At 50.9% G+C, this 22630-nt stretch overlaps 1 protein-coding gene and 1 pseudogene across 1 annotated transcript; one reads left to right on the top strand and one right to left on the bottom strand.

Annotated features, from left to right (window-relative positions):
• The first annotated feature begins 417 nt into the window (after positions 1-417).
• On the top strand, positions 418-7078 carry LOC129674440 (40S ribosomal protein S2-like; annotated as a pseudogene).
• Positions 7079-11712: 4634 nt separating this feature from the next.
• Il9r (interleukin 9 receptor) lies at positions 11713-20085 on the bottom strand. Its single transcript, XM_055604822.1, has 9 exons — positions 20058-20085; positions 16046-16165; positions 15624-15735; positions 15354-15532; positions 14745-14890; positions 14163-14376; positions 13604-13709; positions 12845-12929; positions 11713-12132 (listed from the first exon to the last, which is right to left on the bottom strand). The coding sequence occupies exons 1-9, from the start codon at positions 20083-20085 to the stop codon at positions 11713-11715; spliced, it is 1410 nt and encodes a 469-aa protein (XP_055460797.1).
• Positions 20086-22630: the final 2545 nt, after the last annotated feature.

The raw sequence follows: 22630 nt of genomic DNA, 5'->3' as shown, positions 1-22630 counted from the left end.
GCAGGATGCCACGTGTCCCCAGTACATTAAAGTTTGTGTTAGTTATGCGAAAGGAAGAATGCTAGAAAAATCGGGTGTTCAGGAGCCAGGCGCAACACTGAGAGGGCTTAGCCTGTGAGGAACCTTCCGTAGCCTGTCTCTTTTCCAAGCACATATCCCCCTAGTTCTTATAAATTAAAGAAAACCTACTAAAGCCGTGGAAATTCATGGTTAAAATTAATTTATTCTTAGGTTGACGTGTGTATATAAGACATTCATGTCACATCACTCCTTCTCTTCTCCCTCTGTCACCCCCACCTCCCTCCTCCCACCAAGTCCTCACCCTGCTTTCACGCATCTGTGTTCTGTTTTTACTTCACCTCGTCACGATGTCCCAGGAGAGCACTGTGGCCCGCAGAGGAGCACTGCGATGCCAAAATGGAGCTTTGGGGTGTCAAGATGCAGCGAAGCCGTGTCACAGTCAAGCTCCGAGGTGATGACACAGAGGCCTCATCACGACACCTCAGGATGCTCCGGAGCATCCCAGCGCTTCTCGGTGACACCGCCACCTGCATTTTGCCATCACGAGTCTAAGCTTTTTCATCATGACGCTTAGCTGTACCACCCCAGCGATGAACTGTGACACCACAATGCTTCTTCTCGCTACGCAATGTGGCTTTGTGGCGCCAAATGCTATATTTTGACATCCCAAGCTCTATTGTAACAACACTGAATTTGACCTCACGGTGCCCCAAGACAACACCACTCTGCTCTACTGATAAGACCGAAGGTTCTTTTATGATATCACAATCTTCCCTTGTGACAGAAAGTGTTGGTCTTTGATATCCACAGTGTCATACTGAGGCCTCATAATGACCTCCTGGGCCATTATAATGCCACCTTGTGACACCAAAATATTCCATAGTGACAGCTCCCCTGCGTGACGGGTGAAGGTGTCACAGGCTCCACTCCCTAGCCTGCCTGCCCTCTGCAGTGGACAAATCAGAGCCTGTTAGGCACCAATCATCTGGCCCGAACTTCCCAGCTGCCCAGCCCAGCTCCAGCTTCTGCTAGGAGAGACTCCGCCGGGCCGAACCACTGGGTCCACTCTTCCCAGGCCATCAGCCACAAGCTCACACTCCCCATCAATCAACTAACTGCAAACATGCAAATCTCAGTGCAAAACCAACATGTCTCCTCAAAAGTCACCAACCCCATACTAAGGGACCCCGGAGGAAGAATTAATAGCAGTGAATGGTTATAATTATGTTCAAACAACATAAAGGAGACCAAGGGGGATTGAGGCTGAAGAAACGGCTCAGTGGTTAAGAGCACTGGCTGCTTTTGCAGAGGACCAGGTTTGATTCCCAGCACCCAGACAGTAACTCACAACCATCTGCGACTCTGGTTCCAGGAGACCCTCTTTCTGGCCTCTGCAGGCCCCAAACATACATGTGGGTGCACAGACATACAGGCAGGCAAACCGCTCATACACATAAAGTTAAATAAATAAATCTGTTTTGAAAGGCTAGGAGATGAGAGTGGGTGGGTTATCCAAGTGGTTACAATACAGTTGCCTCACCCCTTAAGAGGCAGAGAAATTTTTAAGATATTTTTACAGACAGAGACAGAAAGAGTGCATGGGGGGGGGGGTCCCCAGACGCTGTAACTAAGCTGACAATGAACCACGTGCACAGAGAACAGGGGACTCCCACTGCTTTCACGTGACCCCTGGCTGCCAGGTGGCCAGGGTCTGTCGTGCACAGGGCCTTCTTTTTGTTTGCAGCCTGCCAACACCTCGCTCTCCTCGGCTGAAGAAGAGTGTGGCAGGTGTTAGAACTCCTGTGACGGTGCTGAGTTCCACCCTCATGGTCTAATCCCTCCTCAGTGCCCCCTTGATCACGCCATCGTGTCAGAGTTTAGGTTTCAGCACCAGGGTTCTGGGCTAAGATTAGCCTGCACAGACCCTCTGCGCCTTCCTTTCCCGTGCTGAGCCTACAACTCCCCCCCAAAAACTGAGTTCACAGCAGAGAGCTTTTCAGTAACAATTTCTTTGTTTCATTTGGCAAGAAGGGTCTGAAAAGAGAGAGAATTCTTGGGCTAAAAGAGAAAGTTTGCATTTGCCAATTTCTCCATCACAGAGATATTTTCCATTGTAAGAATCACGATTTTAAGCTGGGCGCAGTGACGCACACCTGTGATCCCAGCACTCAAGGAGAAAGAGGCAGGCAGGTCTCTGTGAGTTCGAGGCCAGCCTGCTCTACAAAGTGAGCCCAGAACAGCCAAGGCTACACAGAGAAACCCTGTCTAGGAAAAAAAAAAAAAAAGAATCTTGATTTCCTTTGTTAGATACACTACAGTGTGACCTTTATTTTAATACATAATTAGATATTTAGCGCCTATTCCACCCCCAGGATCGCTGGCAACTTCATTGTTATTATGATCCTTCCACTGTTTTGTCGTCAGGAGGCAGTTCTGAAAGAATCTTGAATCATCATACGCATTGCAATTTCTTGGAGTTTGTATCGTGTACGTTAATATTCCGTTTGTGGTTCTCAGCCTTCCTAATGCCATGACCCTTTAATACAGCTCCTCATGTTGACCCCAACCAATTAAATTGTTTCGTTGCTACTTCATAACTGTAATTTTGCCGCCGTCATCAACTGTAATGTAGACGTCTGCGTTTTTTCCAATGGCCTTAAGGGGATTGAGTACAGCTGGCATGTATGAAACGCTACAGGCAGCCAGTGCCTGCCTCCACAGGGACAAGCCACGGACAGGCTTCCCCATGCTGAGTGGCAGCCTTAAGCACGTGGACCTTTGAGCAACATTAAATGTCCTCAGTGGATTGTGTGTGACAATAAATAACAAAGGGAGAGGTCATGAGACCTAGAGGGGGCTGCGGGGGCATGGAAAGTGGTGGAGGAGGGAGAGGAAGGGGTAGAAGTGATGTGAATATGGCGGACTCATGTGAGAAATTCCCCAAAATGTAAATTTAAAGAATGACGTTAACAAGGCAAGCGCCCCCGGTGAGCACTGTAGCGGGCAGACAGGGGTTCCACCTGGCAGCTCCTTCCTTGGAACAGAAATAGGGTGTGACGTACAGCCAATGCCCTGGACTTGGGGGCTGTGGGGGACTTGTTTCTGTCCCTACAGAGCTGGGCCCCTGTGAGAGCGAGGAGAGGTTGGTGCCTTCAGGGCCAAGAGCTCAGATCTCTCTGCAGCGCCCAGACGGCCGCGTTACCACAATAGGACACTAGAGGGAGACAGAGATCATGAACTGAAAATTAAAAGGCTGACACTGGAAAAATTAGACAAGAAATCACTTACATGTTTGTTTGTTTGTTTGTTTGTTTGTTTGTTTGTTTGTTTTACATCCCTATCCTGCTCCCTCCATCCTCTCCTCCTGGTCCCATCCTTCCTCCCTCTTCCCCCTCTCTCCCCTCCCCTACTCCTCAGAAAAAGGGGATCCCCACACCACCAACCAAGCCCAGCACTCTTTCCCTGTGAGCCAGCGAGGCAGCCCCGCCCGCCAGGGAGAGGTGATCAAAAACAGGCAACGGAGTCCATGTCAGAGTCAGCACCACCACCCCCTTACTAGAGAACCCATACGAAGCCTGAGCTGCCCATCATGGACTGGGTAGGGCCCAGGTGCAGTCCATGCGTGGTCCATGGTTGGTGCTTCAGTCTCTGCAAGCCCCTCTGGGCCCTGGAGAAGAAATTGCGGGGGAAAAATGCAGAGAAGACCCAGCCACCCTCACCAAGAATTTGTGAGTCCCCAGAATGTCTCACGAGGTTTGTAAATGGCTTCCCTTGTGTAAAGGACAGTAAAGTCTGTTTTCTAAATGGGAGATGTCAAAACATCAGCACAGAGTTACTACCCATTAAATTATGTGCACGAGAAGCAAGAAAACAACCGTCCCGGAAACACCCCAAACATGTTAGTATGACAAAACAGTTAAAATGCCCAAACAAACAAAAAGAATCGCATTTGCCAGCCAGAAGCACCACTTTACATTGCTCTGACTGGAATAAAAAACAAACTGATTTTATTATTATTATTATTATTATTATTATTATTATTATTATTATTATTTTTAGTCAAGGACATGTTGAGTTTACTTTTTACAAATGATACTCAGTCATATTTAAATGTTAGAACAAGGAGTGTTTTGGTTGAATACATACACCATTATGGGGGTTTTTTATATGTTTTTATTTTATGTGTATGAGTGTTTCACCTGTGTGTATGTCTGTGCTCCACGGCAGTGCTTGCTGCCCACAGAGATCAGAAGACGGAACCTGGTCCCCCAAACTGGAGTTTTGGACAGCTGTGAGCTGCTGTGGATGATAAGAACGAAACCTTGGTCTTCTACAAGAACAGCAAGCTCTTTTAACCACTCCTCTCTCCAGCCCCATGATTAGATTTTTAGAGATTGTCTATCCCCTAAAATGAAGTTTTTATTAGATTTCATTTTTAAAGTGATTTAAGTGGGGAAAAAAATTAGTATCTCAAAAAAAAATTTTGGAACGCATTAAGTTATGGATCACCTGACCTCCCCCCCAAAAAAAAAGAAATTCAGGATAACCATTCTCAGATGCATAGTAAAATTTAAAATAATCATCTATCAAAACAAAATCAAGAAATTTATGTTATTAATAAGAAACAGGCATTACAACAAAGAGCGAGAAATAACTATCGCACTGGGTGAAACCAGACTTAAACTGAGAAATTCAAGGTCAGTAGCTGCCAACGTGAGTGATTTAGAGTGTCAAGGCAGAGTAAGAGATGGGCACCAAACGTTAGCGTGGTACAAAGAACCTTTGTGGAAATCTATGAGACTGTGAGCTTTAAAAACTACAACACCAGAAGTGAGTTTGAACGAAGGTACCCTGCCTGACTGGATAATAGTGCCCCCAGAAAACACTGGTTATTAAGGGGAGATCTGTGTTGGACACAGGACACCTCCCTGGCAGTCCCTGGGCACGGGGACCCCAGAGTCTCTCAAAGCAACACATGCTGCTGCCATTGCTCTCGGATGCCCAGCATAACTGAACGAGAAGCCCCTGCTGAGCTATTTTTTACAGGACACAGAGAAATCAGTCTCGTGCTTACCAGGAAACCCTCCCTTCTGACTAGCTTTCACTGGAAGAGAAGACTCGATGGTCTTAGCCGTTGTCGGACCCTGCCTGCTACAAACCTGACCTGCTGGGCGTGATACCGCCATCAGTACAGCAGTAGCATGATGGTTGGGATGAGACTGGGTTTCTCTGTGTAGCCCTGGCCACCCTAGAACTCTCTCTGTACACCAGGCTGGCCTCAAACTCAGAGAGCCACCTGCCTCTGCCACCCGAGCCCTGGAATTAAAGGCGAGCGCCGCCACCCCCACCCCCGACCCCCCGGCTCACAGCACGGACGTCTTGTCTGGTCCTGTAAATTTCATCAAAAGCCTATGGCTGAGAAATCATAGTCGCTAGGGGAGCCTTCTGGTGGCGTTTCCCTGAGCGGTCACTCTGTGAGATTCCCTTATAAAGGTTGTCAATGATGATCAAAGGCACTTCTCGTTGCAGCGGGTAGGGGCTATCGCAGTCAGAGAGCTGAGAATAGTGGGCTGTGTGTGAGCACTCAGCCATGGTTAGGTCATCTATACAAAGCTCCCCTCAGTCAAGCCTCGAGGAAGATGGCAGAAGAGGAGCAAGACAAGAGCAGAGTGGAGGAGCCAGGGGATGAGGAGGGTGCTGCTAAATGCTGCTGGACCTGACATGGCTGTTGTGCTGGCAGCCTGGCCAGTCCAAGGCTTTCTTGGAGGCCCTGATGTTTCCCCTGAAGAGATTGGGTCATCAGCCCCGAGACCGCCGTGTGCTCAGTCTATGGGACACTTGAGGTATCCTGCGTCTCCTTTGCTCAACACTGCTGGATGAGCCCCGTGCTGACTTTCTTCCACTGTAGGATAGCTTTCTGTTGACTCTGTCCCATTTCCCCCCTGTAAAACGTAGCTAAGATGTCGCACTTCTTAATAAATTGGCTCGTGGAAGACATCAGCTTGTGCAAGGCCTCCTGACCCCAGACTTCCCCGTCCTCTTTGTTTCTCCCCCCCCCCCCCCGGTCCTGGTCCTCCTTCTCAGGAACTTGTCACTGAAGAACCACCGGCGGCTCCACGTCCCTGTTATACACTCACAGCGGCCTTAGTCATCCCCAACAGGCCTTCACAGGATCAAGGCGTGAAAATTCCAGCTGGGGCTGCTGCTTCTGCAAAACCCCAAATGACAGGGATGCAGATGCAGCAGGAGGGCCCAGGCCCAGGCCCGGGATTAGGCTTCGGGGGAGGATTTGCCATCTTCCAGGCTGAGGTCATGGTCAAGGTGGTGGCTGTGGGCGAGGCTCCCGGCGCTTGGAGATAAAGCCAAAGACAAGGAGTGGATCCCCATGATCAAGATGGGCCACCTGGACAAGGACATGAAGATCAAGTCCCTGGGGCCCTTTAAGGAATCTGAGATTATTGACTTTTTCCTAGGTGCATCCCTAAAGGATGAGGTTCTGAAGAACATGACAGTGCAGAAGCAGACACAGGCCGGCCAGCGGACCAGGTTCAAGGCTTTTGTCAGACTGGGGACTACAATGGTCATGCTGATCTTAGTGTTCAGTGCTCCAAGGAGGTAGCCATTGCCATCCGAGGAGCCATCATCTTGGCGAAGCTTTCCATCGTCCCTGTGTGGAGAGGCTACTGGGGTACAAGATTGGCAAACCCCACACTGTTCCGTGCAAGGTGACAGGCCGCTGTGGCTCCGTTTTGGTGTGTCTCATCCCTGCCCCCAGAGGCACTGGCATTGTCTCTGCTCCTGTGCCCAAGAAGCTACTGATGATGGCCGGTATTGATGACTGCTACACATCAGCCAGGGGCTGCGCTGCCACCTTGGGCCACTTTGCCAAGGCTACCTTTGATGCCATCTCCAAGACCTACAGCTATCTGACCCCCGACCTCTGGAAAGAGACTGTGTTTACCAAGCCTCCTTAACAGGAATCACTGATCATCTAGTGAAAACCCACACCAGAGTCTGTGTTCAGAGGACCCAGGCTCCAGCTGTGGCTACCACATAAGGTTTGTTTTTGTTTTTGTTTTTTAATACAAGAAAAATAAAGTGAATTAAGTCTGTTTAAGAAAGAAAGAAAGAAAGAAAGAAAGAAAGAAAGAAAGAAAGAAAGAAAGAAAGAAAGAAAGAAAGAAAGAGCCAGGCATGGTAGTGCATGCCTGTAATCCAGCACTTGGGAGGCAGAGGCAGGCAGATCTCTGTGAGTCTGAGGCCGTCCTGGTCAACACAGTGAGCTCCAGGGCAGCCAAGGCTACACATAAAAACCCTGTCTCAAGAAACAAAAAGAAAGAAAGATACCAGCAAGGATGGAGGAGGGGGCCTCAGCCCAATTGGAGGAGCCATTAACAGAGGATACTGTTGAGAAAGGGGGAGTTGTTTTTCTTTGTGGATATGGATCCTAAGAGCCTACCCATGCCCCAGAAGGTGGCCACGGTAGGGGGCATACAGTCAGCATCAAATGAACTCAGAGAGAAAGTAATAATAAGTACAAAATAGAAATGCGTATTTGGGAGGGAGACAGGTTGGAGATTCCATGTCAAGTTGGAGGTAATAGGGAGCTGATATGATCAAAATACGTCGTCTGTACGTGTGAAATTTTCAAAGGATAAATAAGAATTTGCTTAATTATCTGAACTCCAGAAGGGAAGAGGGAAAGGGTTGAAACTTTCACAAATTTTAATAAAGATGGCAGACACATTCCAAACACGTAGGCATCGCCAGTGAAATAAACCCATGCCGTGCTGCGAACAAACTGTTCACAGTGAGGAGGAAGCCTGTCTCTCAGGAGAATCCCACAGCAAGAAAATGGAACTGTTTATTCTGCGTTATAAGGAAATGTAACTAAGAGGCTGCATATAAGGAATAGAAGGACGGGCCCATCTCTAGAACACTAATGCACATCTGTTTGACTCCCATCTGCAGGACAAACCTTAGGTGCACCCAGCTTGACGTTTCCCTAAATGGGTGTCTTCTCGGGAGTGGATTAAACTACCCTTCACTTTTATTTTGGCCACTGGTGTCACAGCAGGGATGGGTCCTTTGTGCAGTGACGCTGTCCTGTTACAGCTAAGAATTTCGTTCTTTGGTTGAAGTGTTTTCTCTCTGTGTCTCTCTCTGTTTCTCTGTCTCTGTCTCTCTCTTCCTGTCTCTTTCTCTCTCTCTCTCTCTCTCTCTCTCTCTCTCTCTCTCTGGCTTCCCTCTGTGAACTCTTTCTCATCATCATGACAGGAGTGCAGCATCATGTTTGATATGGAAACCTATTGGTTTAGTTTCTCTTTGCTGTGAGGGCTCTCCCTTTTGGACTGAGATGCTGACTCTGTGATTTGACTGTCTGAGCCGGGGCATACTTCCGTGTGTTTTCATTGCATTCTACCTCCGTGCCACAAGCATGTATTTTATTACTTCCTTTCATTTAAAAAAAAATCCAAGAATAATATATTACCAAGTGCAAAATTAGAAATTGTATTAAAGTCAGAAAAGATGGGGAAATAGAGAACTACAGCTTTCTTTTCATTTTTTCTCCTTAAACGTCTGTCTCAATAGTGTCATTTTTAAAGACCAACGATTCATCTCCAAATGTATCTGTGAGTTTTGCACAGTTCTACAGATTTCTTGCATGTATGGGTGTGGGTATGGGTGTGGGTGTTTTTCCTCTCTGTATGACTGTGCTCCGTGTGCGGGCCTGGTGCCAGCGGAGACCAAAAGAGGGCACTGGATCTCCTGGGACTGGAGTTGCAGACTGTTGGGAGCCACCGTGTGGGGGCTGGGAAGCAAAGAAGCACTGGAGAGATGTGAGTCATCTCTCCAGTCCCCTTGTTAATGTGCGTGCATGTTGAGCACATGCCACGTGTGTTGGGGTGATGGCTGAATCCAGAGAGGGAGTCAGGTGTCCTTGGAGCTTGACTTACAGCCAGCTGTGAGCTCCCTGATGGAGGTGTCGGGTATCGAACTCATGTCCTCTGGAAGAACAAAGTGATCTTAACCACTGAGCCATCTCTCCAGCCCTGTGGCACAGGTTCTTAATATTGTTCATCTTTTATTAAGCATGAGATATAATTTTAAACATGATATAAAATAATACATAATAGATATCTAACTATATATATAAAATAAGTTTTTTTTAAAAAAACACACACACACACACACACACACACACACACAGGAGTGAGACCCTTCAGATGTAAAGACTGTGAAAATATATCCAGGCAGTGGTGATGCAGGCCTTTAATCCCAGCATTAGGGAGATAGAGGCAGGCAGAACTCTGTGAGTTCGAGGCCAGCCTGATCTACAGAGTGAGCTCCAGGACAGCCAGAGCTACACAGAGAAACCTTGATTCAAAAAAAAAAAGCAAGAATGTGAGAATCCTAGAGCCCGTGTTCAGTCCTTAGCAAACAGGAGCATTCACGCTGGAGGAAACCTTGCAGATGTTAGGAGTGAAGCAAAAACCTTTACCGCTGTTCAAGCTTTCCAGAACAGCACAGACTCTATACTGGATAGAACCTCTACCAGTGTAAGGAACATGGCATTGCCCTTAATGAAAACATAACCCTGACTTATTCTAACTAACGTGGTCACTGTTTTAAAGTCTCCACATGCCAGCACAGGTGAGGCAGGGAACTGGACTGGAGGGAGACTCCAGCTCTCTCGGTCCTAACCAGGCCATCACGCTGTGGATGACCCCGTGAGTCAGTGTGCCCCCTGAGGTCAGTGCAAGCATTCCCAGAACCCCAGCTCTGAGCCCACAATGCTGCACTGTTCCCCGCAGCCACCAAGCCTAACACGCAGTAGTTCTGTCTCTTGCACAACGTTACGGGTTCAGAAGTCATCTTTGCCCCACATTTCTCCCACACTCATTTTTTAAAAACCCTTCAAATAGCAAGAGGACTCCTGTTGGGTCGGTGCTTGAAGGCTCTAAATATGCACAAAGGCGTCCATCTGCTCAGTCTCTTTCTGTGTCCGCCATTGGGGTAGCCTCTAGTCTCAGTCCGGAAGAGGTTGCTCAGAAGGAAATAAATGTGAAGCAAGGCTTGAAACAAACCCTCCCCTGTGGGGTCATGGCCTTCATGGCATCTCCATTCGAGACCCCTGAACGTCAGAGCAAGGGAAAACAATCCACAGTATTAGCCACCAGTTTCTGTTACTCTGTTAGGGCAGGCCTAGGAAAACAACAGTCACATTCTAGTCCTCCCACCACTCTCTCTGGGCCACCCCACAAGGCAGTTACGGGTGTCGGTGTCCTTCACAGGCTGCTGAGAAATCAGCTCTCTCTAGTGGCCCTGGCTGGCTTCAGCTTTTTCTCCTAGAAACAGTGGAAGGTTGGGGACAGGAGGTAGTGAGATGGTTTAAATGAGAAATGAACCGATAGGCTCAGAGAGTTGGACACTCGCTCTCCACTTGGTGGCGCTGTTTAGGGAGGTTGTGGAGCCTTGCTAGGGTGAAAATGTCACGGCTGTTCGCTCTGCCTCATGCTTTTGACTGAGATGTGAGCTCTCAGCTTTGTAGCGTTACATCTTAACTCTGTTTTAATGGGGTTTTTTGTGCCTCTACCTTCCTTCTCCAACCCTTATCCCTCCTGATACCTTCCAGCACCCCAACACTGGGTAGGAGAGAAAGAAGGTTAGTGGGGAGAGGGAGTGGCATTCTCTTTAGTTACTTCCAGTTGTTTAGGGCCCTCGGGTTCCTTGGGGCAAGTCCAATCTCAGTTGTCAGAATACCTGGTAGTCCAGCTAACCAGTAAACTAGCAAACACAGCAGCAGCCTCTTCCTTCTCCGATCATCCCTCAAAGCTTCTTCCTCAGAAGCCCAAAGAGGCTGTTATCAACTGACAAAGACCACGCCCCTCTCCTCTCTGAGTCACTGAAGGAGGCTGTTATCAGCTGTGGAGAAACTAATGTGGCCCTATGTCCCACGGTTGGGATTAAAACAAAAATGTAACATCACTGGGTTTTAAAGAAAGCAAAATTTCCACTACACAGCTTCCTGTCCCTGCTGCCAGGCCTCAGCACCAGGATGTGTTCCTATTCCTCTCGAACCTTAAACCAAAACAATCACTTTCTTCCGTAAGTCATTTTTATCACATCAAGAGGAAAGCAATGAACACACACGGGTTAATTACTTTGTTCTCTGAATCACCCAGTGAGACTCCATCCTGCTGATCTTGGAACCCTGAAAGCTGGGAGACGGACAATCTCAGCTGCTCGAAGCTCCAGCATTCTCTCCAGCCCCAGCCACGCACAGTCTGGAAGGTCAAATGTCGTTTTGACTTAGTGCAGAAGGCACCTCAGGAAAGCACAGACGAAGGACAATTCACTCGTGTCTCAGCAGTGTCCCTGGGCTCAGGCTAACCCTTTAAAGGCATGAGGACAGGCCAAGCTGCCTGTCGAACCCTCTTTTCAGGCCTAAGACAAAGCCCGAAAGAGGAGAGGGTGGCGGGTGCTGATGTTAAGATGAGACTCCGGCAGAGGGGTGAAAAGCAGCCGGCTGCTTCCATCACCACAACTGCATCCTCTCCAGGGTTCCCTGCCCCCACCCAAGGGTCAGCCCCAGGGCCTTCGGTTCATGCATGGTGCATCTGGCTGAGGCTAAGTCTGGCGCCATCCAAGGGTAGGAGGGAGGAACGTGCCCACATTCCCTGGTAGGTGTCAGGCCCTGCTGGACACAGGAAGGGCCATAAGCTGAGCCTGTGTGAGCTCGGGGCTCTGGGTGAGTTCCGGGAGGGCTGAGAGCTGGCACTCCTCACAGCAGTCGCTGCTGCCGCTGTCTGAGTCTAGAGGAGGGGGCCTGGGAGAGCCCAGGGGGGCCCAGTCCTCCTGGGGCAGGTAGGCAGATGGCTGTCCTTCCAGCTCTAGACAGCCTGCCGGCAGCACACTCTCTGAGCTTGGGGGCTCTGGGAAGCCAGAGCCCATGTACTCCCACTTCAGGCCGGAAAACTGCACAGGGCACGCGGGGCTGCAGGTGAGGGCTGTGATAGCCTCCCAGATGCTGGACTCCGAGCCTCCTGATGGAGTGCTGACACCATCCTGTCTCGGTTGTGGTCCGGCTCTGTGGGCCCCTGCCCAGGTCTGCCTCAGATCAGGGGGCAGGAGGGAAGCTGGGTCAGCATGTTCAGGACTCACTCTGGGAACCTCCGCCTGCACAGCCCAGGCTCTCTCCTCCACTGTGCGCACCCAGAGCCAAGCAATGCCAGTGCCCAAAGCATCCCACCTTCCTCCCGGAGGACCCCGAGTCTCTTCAGACCTCCTCAGCCCAAGGCCACAGGCTTATAGCACCAGGTGCCAAAGAGAAAGGAAAAGATGTGACAGAGGGTGACAGGTGCCAAAGACAAAACAAAACCATGAGAGGATGCTGTCCCAGGTCATCCAGCGGAGCCAGATTCTGGGCACACCCCTTAAATGCAGCTACACACAAAACTAGAGGCCCGTTCTGAAGCACTGTGGAGCAACAGGAGAGCTGACCCTCCCAAAGAATGCTGTCACTCAGCGGGACTAGGAGCCTCCACAAAATGCCCCTGTATCTCGCCATCCACCACTGCTATACACTGACCCATAACACCGCCCGGAAGTACAGGAAAATATGCACCCGTTAGAGCTAGAGCACAAATGTAAGCCTACTTTCTATATAAAAGAGGCTCAGAGCATGAATAAGGACCCCATGGTTGCTCGAGCCCCGCAGTCTAAGCCCAGATTCTGCACCTTCCTGGCAGACTTCTAGGCCATATCTGCCCTGGCAGTGCCACGCTTGACCCCACCTCCCTGAAGTTTCCCCTGCACACACCTGGAAGTCCCCATTGTACACACTGTAGAGAGGATGGAAAAATGCCTCGGGGGAGGGAACATTCTGGGAGAAGGTTCTCTTCACCCTGCAGCCAAAAGAGAAAAGTCAGGGCCAAAGGGACCCAGAGAGAAGCCTTTCCCAAGGCCACATTCCAGAATACCTGAGGTCATTGCCAAAACCAGAGCTCCCTCCTACCTGCCAGATGCCAGCCCCCTGCATCCAAACCTGTCCTCAAGGGGCCCCTGGGCATAGCAACACATGCCTACCATCTCAGCTACCCGGAAGGCTGAGGCACAAAGATCTCATAAGCCCACTTGTTGAAGACCAAAGTGGGCAACACAGTGACACCCTTCAAAATAAATAAATAAATAAATAACGCCTCTGGACAGATCCCGGGACGGGAGCCAATGTGGCTCAGTGTGGCCTTTCTGGTTAGTGGCCTATGTACCCATTTACACCATGGCTTGTGTCCTATACAGACTGATCCCCAATAGTGGGTTCAGAGCCTAAAAGCAACCGTGTGTCTTTAACTCTCAGATGAAGCCAACAGAGCTGTGCCATGAACAGGCAGCTGTGGTTCCCCAGTCACACACATACACACACACACACACACACACACACACACACTAATAAATACAGGTGTACCCCAGTACACTTACACACATGCCCACAATTTATACACACACACACACTCATGCACACACACACACACACACACACACACACATACACTCACACCTACATACGTTGGCCACCTACCTGGGTGACAGCTTGAACAGAAGATGGACAAGGCCAGTCAGCAGAAGAAAGATGGACACAGCAACAAGGATGCTGTCTGACCATCGCCGTGATGGGACCAGGAGGCCTGTGGGCAGAAAGAGTCCACGGTTGTGAGTAGCCACAGTAGCGAGATGTCCCCCTAAGTCCACAGGGCACAAAAGCCAGCATCGGTTCTGTCAGCCGAAGCAGAAAGTGTTAAGACGGGCCTTGCTGTTAGTGTCATATCTGATGTCCCTGCGTTATCTGTACCTCCCCGTTCCCACCTGCCGTATCGCCCGTGCTCATCGCTGCACATAGACAGGATCAGCCCCGTCTCACAAAGCAAGCCCAGGTCTTGTCCAGCCTTAGACAGACACTCCAGCCAGTGTGAAGCCCTGGACACATTTGCTGCTGAGGGTGGCCACTGGCTATGAACGCCTCACACCTCTCAGAAATGAGGGGAGGGCTTCAGCTTGGTGAGGTGGAGGCGGGGCAGGAGGAAGCAAGGACCAGGGACTCTGTCCAGGCCCTGACAAAGCAGCCGCCATGCGGCACCTACCCTGTCTCCATCTCCGGGGAGAGGGAAAGGGCACGGGCTCGCTCCACTCACTCCAGTGGCTCTTAGAATACTCCCCCTCTGCCACGTCATCATAATCCCCCCAAAAAGTCATCTGGACACGCAGTCTGGCCTCGTAGGTGGAACCGGGATTCAGTTCAACGGCTTCAAGGACAAGCCAGGTCACTCCGACAATATGGTCCTTGTGCTGGGCCTGCTGCAGGGTTGGGGGGCATTTGACTGAGTGCAGGGTCCTAAAGAATGGACACACGTGCACCAGCAAACCCAGTCACTCACATTTACACACACCTGCGGGTACATGTACACACTCATCACGTTTCCACACCCGCCCCCAGTGTACACTCACCCATATAAGCACAAACACACTCACACACACTCACATGTAAACACACATGTACAAATAGGCACACTCACATGCTATGTGTTCATAGACACACGTGCAAGCATAGGCTCGTGCGCAGCTAGCACGTGCACGCGCATACATCTAGCTCTGGCCCCTTCTGTTCTCACCAATGGCTCTAGCCAGTCCCAGGAGGGAGAGCCCAGACAGCCACTCCGTGTTACCTCCCAGGCCTCCTCCTGCCTCTTGAAGGCCAGCTCATAGCTGAGGAATGGGCTCAGGGGCTCCAGAGCAAGGCTGATGCTCCAAGTCAGGACACAACGCTCAGCGCTCACATTGCTCTGCAAATCAGAGGGAGGGTCCAGCTTGACTGCAACAAAGAGGGGCCACGTGAGGCTGCAGCTACCACTGTGTCCCTCAGTGTGGCCAGAAGTGGGGACCGAGAGCATTCCCTAGAGGGTCTGGTCAAGGGGACCAGGGGGACCTCAACTGAGGACTACCTCAGGAAAGCCACTCCGGGAAAGATTGGCGCTGACTTCCTTACGCCCCCGCAGCAGGGTAATTTCTGAATCTTGCCTTCCCTTCCCTTCATGATCCGCTGCTGGAAGTTCTTTCTGGTGCCTTCCTGGAGTCACCCCTGCTCTTCCCCCCAGCTGGCCGCATCTTTTCATTCTCTGCCCAAACCCTGGCCCTGCAGCAGCCGTGATGCCCTCCCTTCCAGGGACTGATCTGCATCTTGCTTGGCAAGGATGCTCAGGAGGAGTCAAAGGCCCAGGGCCTCAACCTCATGGCCTAGCGATGAGGCCCCTGCTGGCAGGGCTGCTCCCACTCACCATGTCTCCGGAGCAGGTACTGTGAGTCCACCAGGCTGACCTGCTCCTGCCCCATGACGCAGCGGTGGAAAGTGACGGTGAAGTTGTCAGTCGGCAAGAACACCTCCTCGGGCGGCAGCACCAGGGTACAGGTCCTGTCCCAGAACGTGCACCTGTGCTTGCTGTCCGTCACCTGGTTACTGAGATAGCCCTATATTATTAGCACCGTGGACGCTGCCAACCACGGGAACCCTCTACCTTCCCCCAGTAGGCCTGGCCCTCCGTCCTCACCTGGTAAAGAGGAGCCAGGCCCTGGATTTCTGGCCCAGCTCTGGAGCTGACCAGTGGCAGTCAATCCTGAGGACACCGTTGCTGAAGCAAGTGAATGTCCCAAGCTTCGCCCCTGAGGATAGGGATGACGGGAACACATAGTAGTGCCTCAAGGTAAAGCTGAGGTGGGTGGGAGGATCAGACCAGACAGAGAGGGTCCCAGGGGAAGATGTTGGGGGCAGGAAGAGAGGCTTAGGAATGGCTGGGTTTTGACCATGGTTCCCTGGGCCAGAGCTTTGTGGGATGGGAGAGGGTGGGACACTAGAAGACAGGCGCCAGCAGCGTTCAGGCCCATGTCTTTCCCTGGGGTTTCGCAGGTGATAACTTGTCTCCTGCTCCCCTAACTCTCCATGCAGCCACCTCAGGGAGACGTAGTACCCAGCCCTCACCTCCTCCCTGCTCTGGAACAGAAACTGCCCAGCAGATGCAGGAACAGACACAGGTGTAGATCAGGAGCCAGGAGCGCAGGACCTTTTTCACTGCCTTCTTCTCCAAGGTCCAACCTGCAAAAGATGGAACTGTAGGGCCTGTGCTAGGTGCCCTGGGTGGAGGGGGGGGGTGCTTCCCAGGATTCTGCCCAGCAGGTGCCTTTACTGTGTCCTATGGACAGGACTGGGCACATCTCTCCAGCTTCACTGATTAGCTGAAGTGTAAAAATGCCACTTGACCCAACCAAAGACTGGTGCCGTCAGCATTCAAGGGCTGAAGATCTCGGGCTCAGATCTCCAGGATCCTATGACAGCAGCATGTCCACACTCACCTGCCATCCTCTGTGACTAGGGAAGAGCCTCTCAATGTGTTATTCTAGGTTCTGCCATACCTGACTTTATGACTTGATTCTCTATTTGTCTTTGGGTGGGGGCTGAGGGGATTGACAGAGTCTCTCTGTGTGTCCCTGGCTGTCCTGGAAATCACTATGTAGACCAGGCTGGGCTTGAACTCAGAGATTTCCCCCAGCCTACTTCTTCAGTGCTGGGATGCTGGGATTAAAGGCATGACCCACCACGACCCAGGACTGCCGAGGTTCTGACAACTGTTCCGTGAAAGGCTGTTCATTCACCGTGTGGAAGTGGAGTCACAGAGAGGGCCAGGGCTCCTCTCATGGTCACAGGCTAACCCTCTATGTATTCTCTCCCATGTCACTCCTGAAATAGGCTCATCTCGGAGTTCTGACGCGGGAACACAGGGGAAGATGGAAACAGAGATCAGCTCTTCCCAAACTGCCTGTCATGTCCTGTTCTCAGCTGTCCCACAAAAGGGAACTCCCTGAAAAGAGGGAGGCCCTGAACCCTGGGGAACCAGAAGCTTAGGAAGTGCCTGACTGTGTGCCTCTGCCTGGGCTCTGTCAGTAGAGTCATTTGCATGTACAGATGGCTCACTGATATCCCCGAGCAGGAAGCAGGGCCACCCTGGTTATACAAGCCTGATTAGTGATAAGGAAGAAGGAAACAAACGCAGAGAGACCACAGCACCGTCCTTAACACCGCCCTAGCCCACCTGCCCAAAAGCCCAATGGCACAACCCCAAGACAGACTTCAATTAACTCTAACCCATCACCCAGCAGTCTGCTCCGTCTGTCTGCACCTCTAGACAAACAAACCCATTAAGGCTTTGTCTTCCGCTGAGATAGAGCGTGCATTGTGGGTCACCAAGGCCATGAAAGCTAAGCTCTCCAGGCAGTGTCTGTCTCCTGTTGGGACAATTATCAGCAGAGTAGGGCTCAGACTATCAGCCCACTCCTGGAGTATGTGAAAGCAGGACCCTAGAGTGACAGAACCTTGACGGATCAGCACTGCCACTGCTTCCAGCTGAGAACTGATACAGACCCCAGGGACCACCCTGCCACCACCAGAGGAAATCAGCCCATGGCTTAAGATCAGGGAGAGGAGTGATTTCCCCACCCAATATATCCCCTTCCTAGCTGGGGACAGAGGCAAGTGCACCACAGATGGAAACCGTCCAGATGTAATCCGAAGCCTTGTAGCCATCGCGTGGGCGGAGAGCATTTCCTCTGCTGGGGGTACCTCCGTCTGCACTGGGTGGCTTGGGAAGGGTGGGGTCACTGTCCTCCTAATGATGAGAAAACAGGCACCCAGAGAAACTAGCTTGTGACGCCTGGCCCTTCTGTTTTGGGAAGGGGTTCCACAAACTTTCACTCCATCCATGAACTTTTTGAGAGCAATATGTGACTCCCGCCCAGGGCATGACCCTGAACATCGTAAGCCTCTCTCTCCCCAGAGCTCTACCAGCACAGCTTTGGAGCTATCACGGACAGGAGGACTCCCTTCCTTGACAGACAGACCTAAGGCCAGGTACTCAGCACAGAGGCAGACAGCTGAATACTCGCCGGTCCTTGAAGGAGCTGGGCTGGGTGGGTTCCAACTATCTCACCACAATCCAGACACACCGCACTACAGAACCATGTGAGAACCCGGAGAAACCAACATCTAATTTTGCCTGCATGTGTGTGCCGACAGATAGCTGTGAGCCACCATGTGGGTGCTGGGAACTGAGTCTGGGCCCTCTTCTAGAGCAGCAAGTGCTCTTAACCACTAAACCATCTCTCCATCTTCTCTTTTCTTTTTTCCACAATACTAGGCATGGGCCCCAAGGCTTTCTGCACGGTAGGCATGCACCTACCAATAGAGACATCCCCAGGCCCTCCCTCCTGTCTTAAGAGGGGTAGAGGGACTCCCTAGTCTCTTGACCACCCACAAAGCCCACAGAAATGGAGAAGGATGGAAGGAGGCCACTCTCTAGGTGAACCTTGATCCAGCAGTATCTTCTCTTTGGAGGAAGACACAGCAATGCAGACACCCTGCCCTCCAGGAGCAGCAGGAGCCTGTGGCCTGTGGAAGCTGTGCCAGGAAATGGGGCTGGAGGTGGACACAGGATCCGGCTTCCCTTTGGAAGCCCTGTGGGGCCCTCTTCTAGCACCAGTGAGATAGCCAAGCCTGCTGTGCACAGGGTGTGTGAGGACACTGATGATGCTAATGCAGTAGGGATGCCAAGAGCCGGAAGGATGGGGCCAGCAGACCAGCTGGGTGAGGACCAAGGTGGCAGACTGGAAGGAGCAGAGATGACTAGGCATAGAAGGACGCTCCCCTCCAAAAAAAAAAAAAAAAAAAAAAAGCACCTTCCCACATGCTTCCTGCAGAAAAGGCAACTAGTTGGGTAGGTACCCGTGGCACACATGGCTAGAGAAGAGGCTGGACTCCTAAGTGATCGGTGTACCAGGGAAGGAAAGAGGGTGAGGGTCTGAGCAGCATAGGGAAGCTGAAGGGTTGGGGAGGTAGTGTTCCTCCTGGCACTCTTACTCCCTCCCTCCATCTGGCTTCTTTACCCATCCTGAAGTGCTTGCCCACCTTCTGGCCTAGCTTCCTTGCCTGATGGGATGAGTGCACCCAAGCTCGGCCAGCTCTGTCTCCATCGGCACCTGAACAAGAGGTCCTGGCGACAGGCTCAAGCAGATGCACTGACACTATATACTTGAAGGGTGGTGGGTAGGAGGAAGCGGAGCCCCACCATTCCCACTGCCGTTGTGAGGAAGCTATGCCCTGCCCTGCCCTGCACTAGCAAAGGGCCTCCCGTGCAGCCGCTTGCAGGCAAAACTGACTAAGCCAGTTGGGTAACCTCGTGTGAGGACCCGATAATGTGTGTCTCTTGCACCAGCCCAACTCCTTAACAAAAATGCCCGTACCACCCCCCCTACCAAAGCCACCCTGCCTCCGGCCATATCCATACCTTTTCACCAGAGTGGGTTATAATTCACTCCTAGGAGGCCGAGCCCTGGCCAAGAGTGAGCCCGGGGCCTTGGCGTCCTAGGAAGATCAAGTTGGGGAAGAAAGGGGGAATCCCAGCAAAACAGTTTTTTGATGCCCAGAAACAGAGACTTCTGCTTAACCACGAATGCCTTCCCCTCCCAGCTCCTAACCCCATGGAGCCAACCTTCTAGAATTCCTTCCGAGTATGCTGCCTCCCGGATCCTCTCCTACCACGAAGTTTTCAAAAGATCTGGGGGTTTAGAGGGACTTTACCAACCCTGGGCCTAAGCTGTTAGGTTTGGTTCCCCCACCCCACCCCCAAAAAACCTCAATCATTGAGAAAGCAAAGCTTCTTCCATAATTTGCAACACAGCCTGGCAAACTTGGTGTCCTCCCTCTGTGGATTCAGGGCACAAACACACTGACTTCAAGACCCACTCCCACCGCACCCCACCCTGAACCTTGCAGTTCCTCATTTCATGATGATCTTTGCAAAGATACAATGTCTGGGACATGTTCAAGACCAGGACACTTAACAAGGTCAGGGGAGGGTGATGTCGCCCATGTCACCGGGGGGCACAGTATCTCTCTGCATGGATCTGAGAAGAGAGAGCCCTAAATACAGACTCACCTTCCACGGTGCATCTTCCCGGGGCCATGGAGAGTCTCAGGCAGGCCCAGCCAGGAGGTGACTTGCTGCCAACTGTCCTAGGGTGCACTGCAAAGCCCCTTACCTGATGCACGAGATAAGTGAGGCGAGCCTCCCAGCGGGCTGACACAGGCCACCCACATCTAAAACCACAAGACATCATAGAGCTGCTGTCCTCCACGGAGCTGAGAGGTTCCTGTCGCCACCTGTTGCAAGCCAGAGAACGGGGAGGCGGGATGTCTTCCCTCCCTGACACTGAGTGTCGTCACACAAGGATGGCAGACATTTGTCTAGACAGAGAGTGCACCTTCCTCCCGGGAGGAGCCACGGGAATAGCCCTGGAGGCAAGGACATGGGACAAAGCGGTGATTGAGCACGACCCCTTCTAGGATTTCCCACTTCCAGGTTTTTCTGAGACACAACACTGGCAGTGAGTGTGGGTGCTAAACATAAGCAGAAACTCAGTTGAGAAAAACAAACAAAAATAAATAGATAATAAAGAACACAGAAAGAAAAGAAAACAGCACAACAGGGACTGTGGAACAGGAGCTCCTTACCTCTTCCCAATAGATGCTGTGTGAACACAGACACTTTATTTATTTGTTTATTTATTTATTTATTTATTATCTATTTATTTATTTATGTGAGGAAATGCCTCTCTATTACGTGGCTCTGATTGTCCTGGAACTCCTTATTTGAAGCAGACTGGCCTCAAAACCTAACAGAGCTCCACCAGCCTCTGCCTCCTGAGTGAAAGGTGTGTACCATCACACTCAATTTTAACTGCTTTTTTTTTTTTTCATGTGTATAGCTGTTTCAGCTGAATATATGCCTGTGCACCACGTGTGTTCCTGGTGCCCTCGGAGATCAACCCAAAGAAGTCAGCTCCCTGGTTTCCAGCTGCCAAGTGGGTGCTGGGAATCAAAGCAGATGCTCTGAAGGAGCAGCCGGTGCTTGTAACTGCCGAGCCGTCCCTCCAGCCCAGCCCTGATGCCCTTTCAGCTCAGTGAAGTGACTTCCGTTACCTGACACTGTGCTGTGGGTCTCGAAGGCAGCCACTTTGTGCCCCTAGCTTTTGGTGACACCTTTCAAGGTTGGGGCGTGCAGTGCCTCACACCTTCCATGGCAGTGGGTTCTGCTTCATAACACTACGGAAACACACGGTTCTGAGTGCAGACCCTTCATGAACAGAACCGGTACTTCACTTTTTAAAAAGTGCTACAGGTTTAGCATTTTTTATTCTGTGTTTGGAGAACAGGTCTTATTATGTAGCCTATGCTGACCTTGAACTTTTGGTCTCAAATAATCTTCCAACATCAGCCTCCAGAGTTGCCTTCTTTTTCCTTCTTTAAACATTATTTACTTACCGTGTTTGCGAATCTGTGTGTAGGCGCGCGCATGCGTGCGCATGCTCTGCGCTGCACGCGTGGAGGTCAGAGAACAATTTGTGAGGCTCCATTCTCTCCTGCCCCATGTGGATCCCAGGGATCAGGTTCAGGCTGCCATGCCTGGCAGCAAGCACCTTTACCCACTGAACATCTCCCAGCGACCCTGACTTTTTTTTTTTTTCCTCTGAAAGTATTTTGTGGGTTGACTGGTGGGTCTGTTTCATAACTGTGTGATCCAGGCTACTCCAGGACTCAAATTCCCCTGCCTCTGCTTCCCAAATGCTGCGGTTACAGATGTGTGCCGCCATACCGGACCAGTGGATGTTTTCACTTTCACTCTTATGTTACATGTGTTTGTGGGGGAGGGTGCTATCTCACCAGCCTAGCGCATTAAAATTTTGTGGTCCTGCCATGCATATCCACACCAAGAGTAATCGGAGATGAGCCAGGAGAAAGGCTGCTGCCCAGGAGGACTGATGCACCCATAAGCATTTATGCCAGTTTATACACACACACACACACACACACACACACACACACACACACACACCAGGGCTGGCACATGAAACAAAAATTTAAAAATTGTAATTTTAAAAAATTGACTGCTCCACCTTCTGTTGTCGATGTTGCTGTGAGAAGCACCTAGCCTGACCAGCTCAGCTAGGTGAAAACCTCGCCAGGTTTGTTGCAAGCTGCTTTATGGCAACCAGGACGAGGTACAGGCTGGGCAAGTGCTCTGCCACTGAGCTACCCTGCCAGCCTTCGTTATCAGCCATTCATCTTTGCAAGGCTGATAAGCAAAGATATTTCAGTGTTGTTTTTATTTTGTACTTCCTTGATACTGAATCAAATGAAGCACCTTCTCATGAATTTATTTACCACTGTATGCTCTTTGGGGACCAAAGCAGGTCACATATCAGGGTATTTATAGCTGAGTGTACATATGTGTGAGCACCTGTTTACTTGTATGTGTGACATGTCGTAAAACCTTGAAAGACATTTGGATAAGACGGAGACGATACTTTCTGAAGTCTGAGACTCCAGGCCTTGTGGAGAGACGGAGCCAAAGGCTTCAGTGACAACCAGCTCCACGGTTGCCAGAGGACAAACATTTTCTTCAATGTCTAATCTTCATCAGATGTGTTGTCCCCAACACATGTTACAAAC

Source organism: Psammomys obesus, unplaced genomic scaffold (assembly GCF_907164565.1).
Source record: "Psammomys obesus unplaced genomic scaffold, mPsaObe1.curated_primary_1811, whole genome shotgun sequence".
NCBI classification, from domain to species: Eukaryota; Metazoa; Chordata; class Mammalia; order Rodentia; family Muridae; genus Psammomys; species Psammomys obesus.
Note: the sequence above shows the minus strand (reverse complement) of the source record. Positions and strands in the feature narration are given on the sequence as shown.

Excerpts from the sequence above, each read along its gene's own strand:
- Il9r (XM_055604822.1), bottom strand. The coding sequence starts at position 20,085 with ATGGCCCCGGGAAGATGCACCGTGGAAG. Across the intron at positions 14,377-14,744 it reads GGCAGGAGGAGGCCTGGGAG|CAGGCCCAGCACAAGGACCA; the intron begins GTAACACGGAGT and ends CCAACCCTGCAG. Across the intron at positions 12,133-12,844 it reads TGTACAATGGGGACTTCCAG|ACCTGGGCAGGGGCCCACAG; the intron begins GTGTGTGCAGGG and ends GATCTGAGGCAG.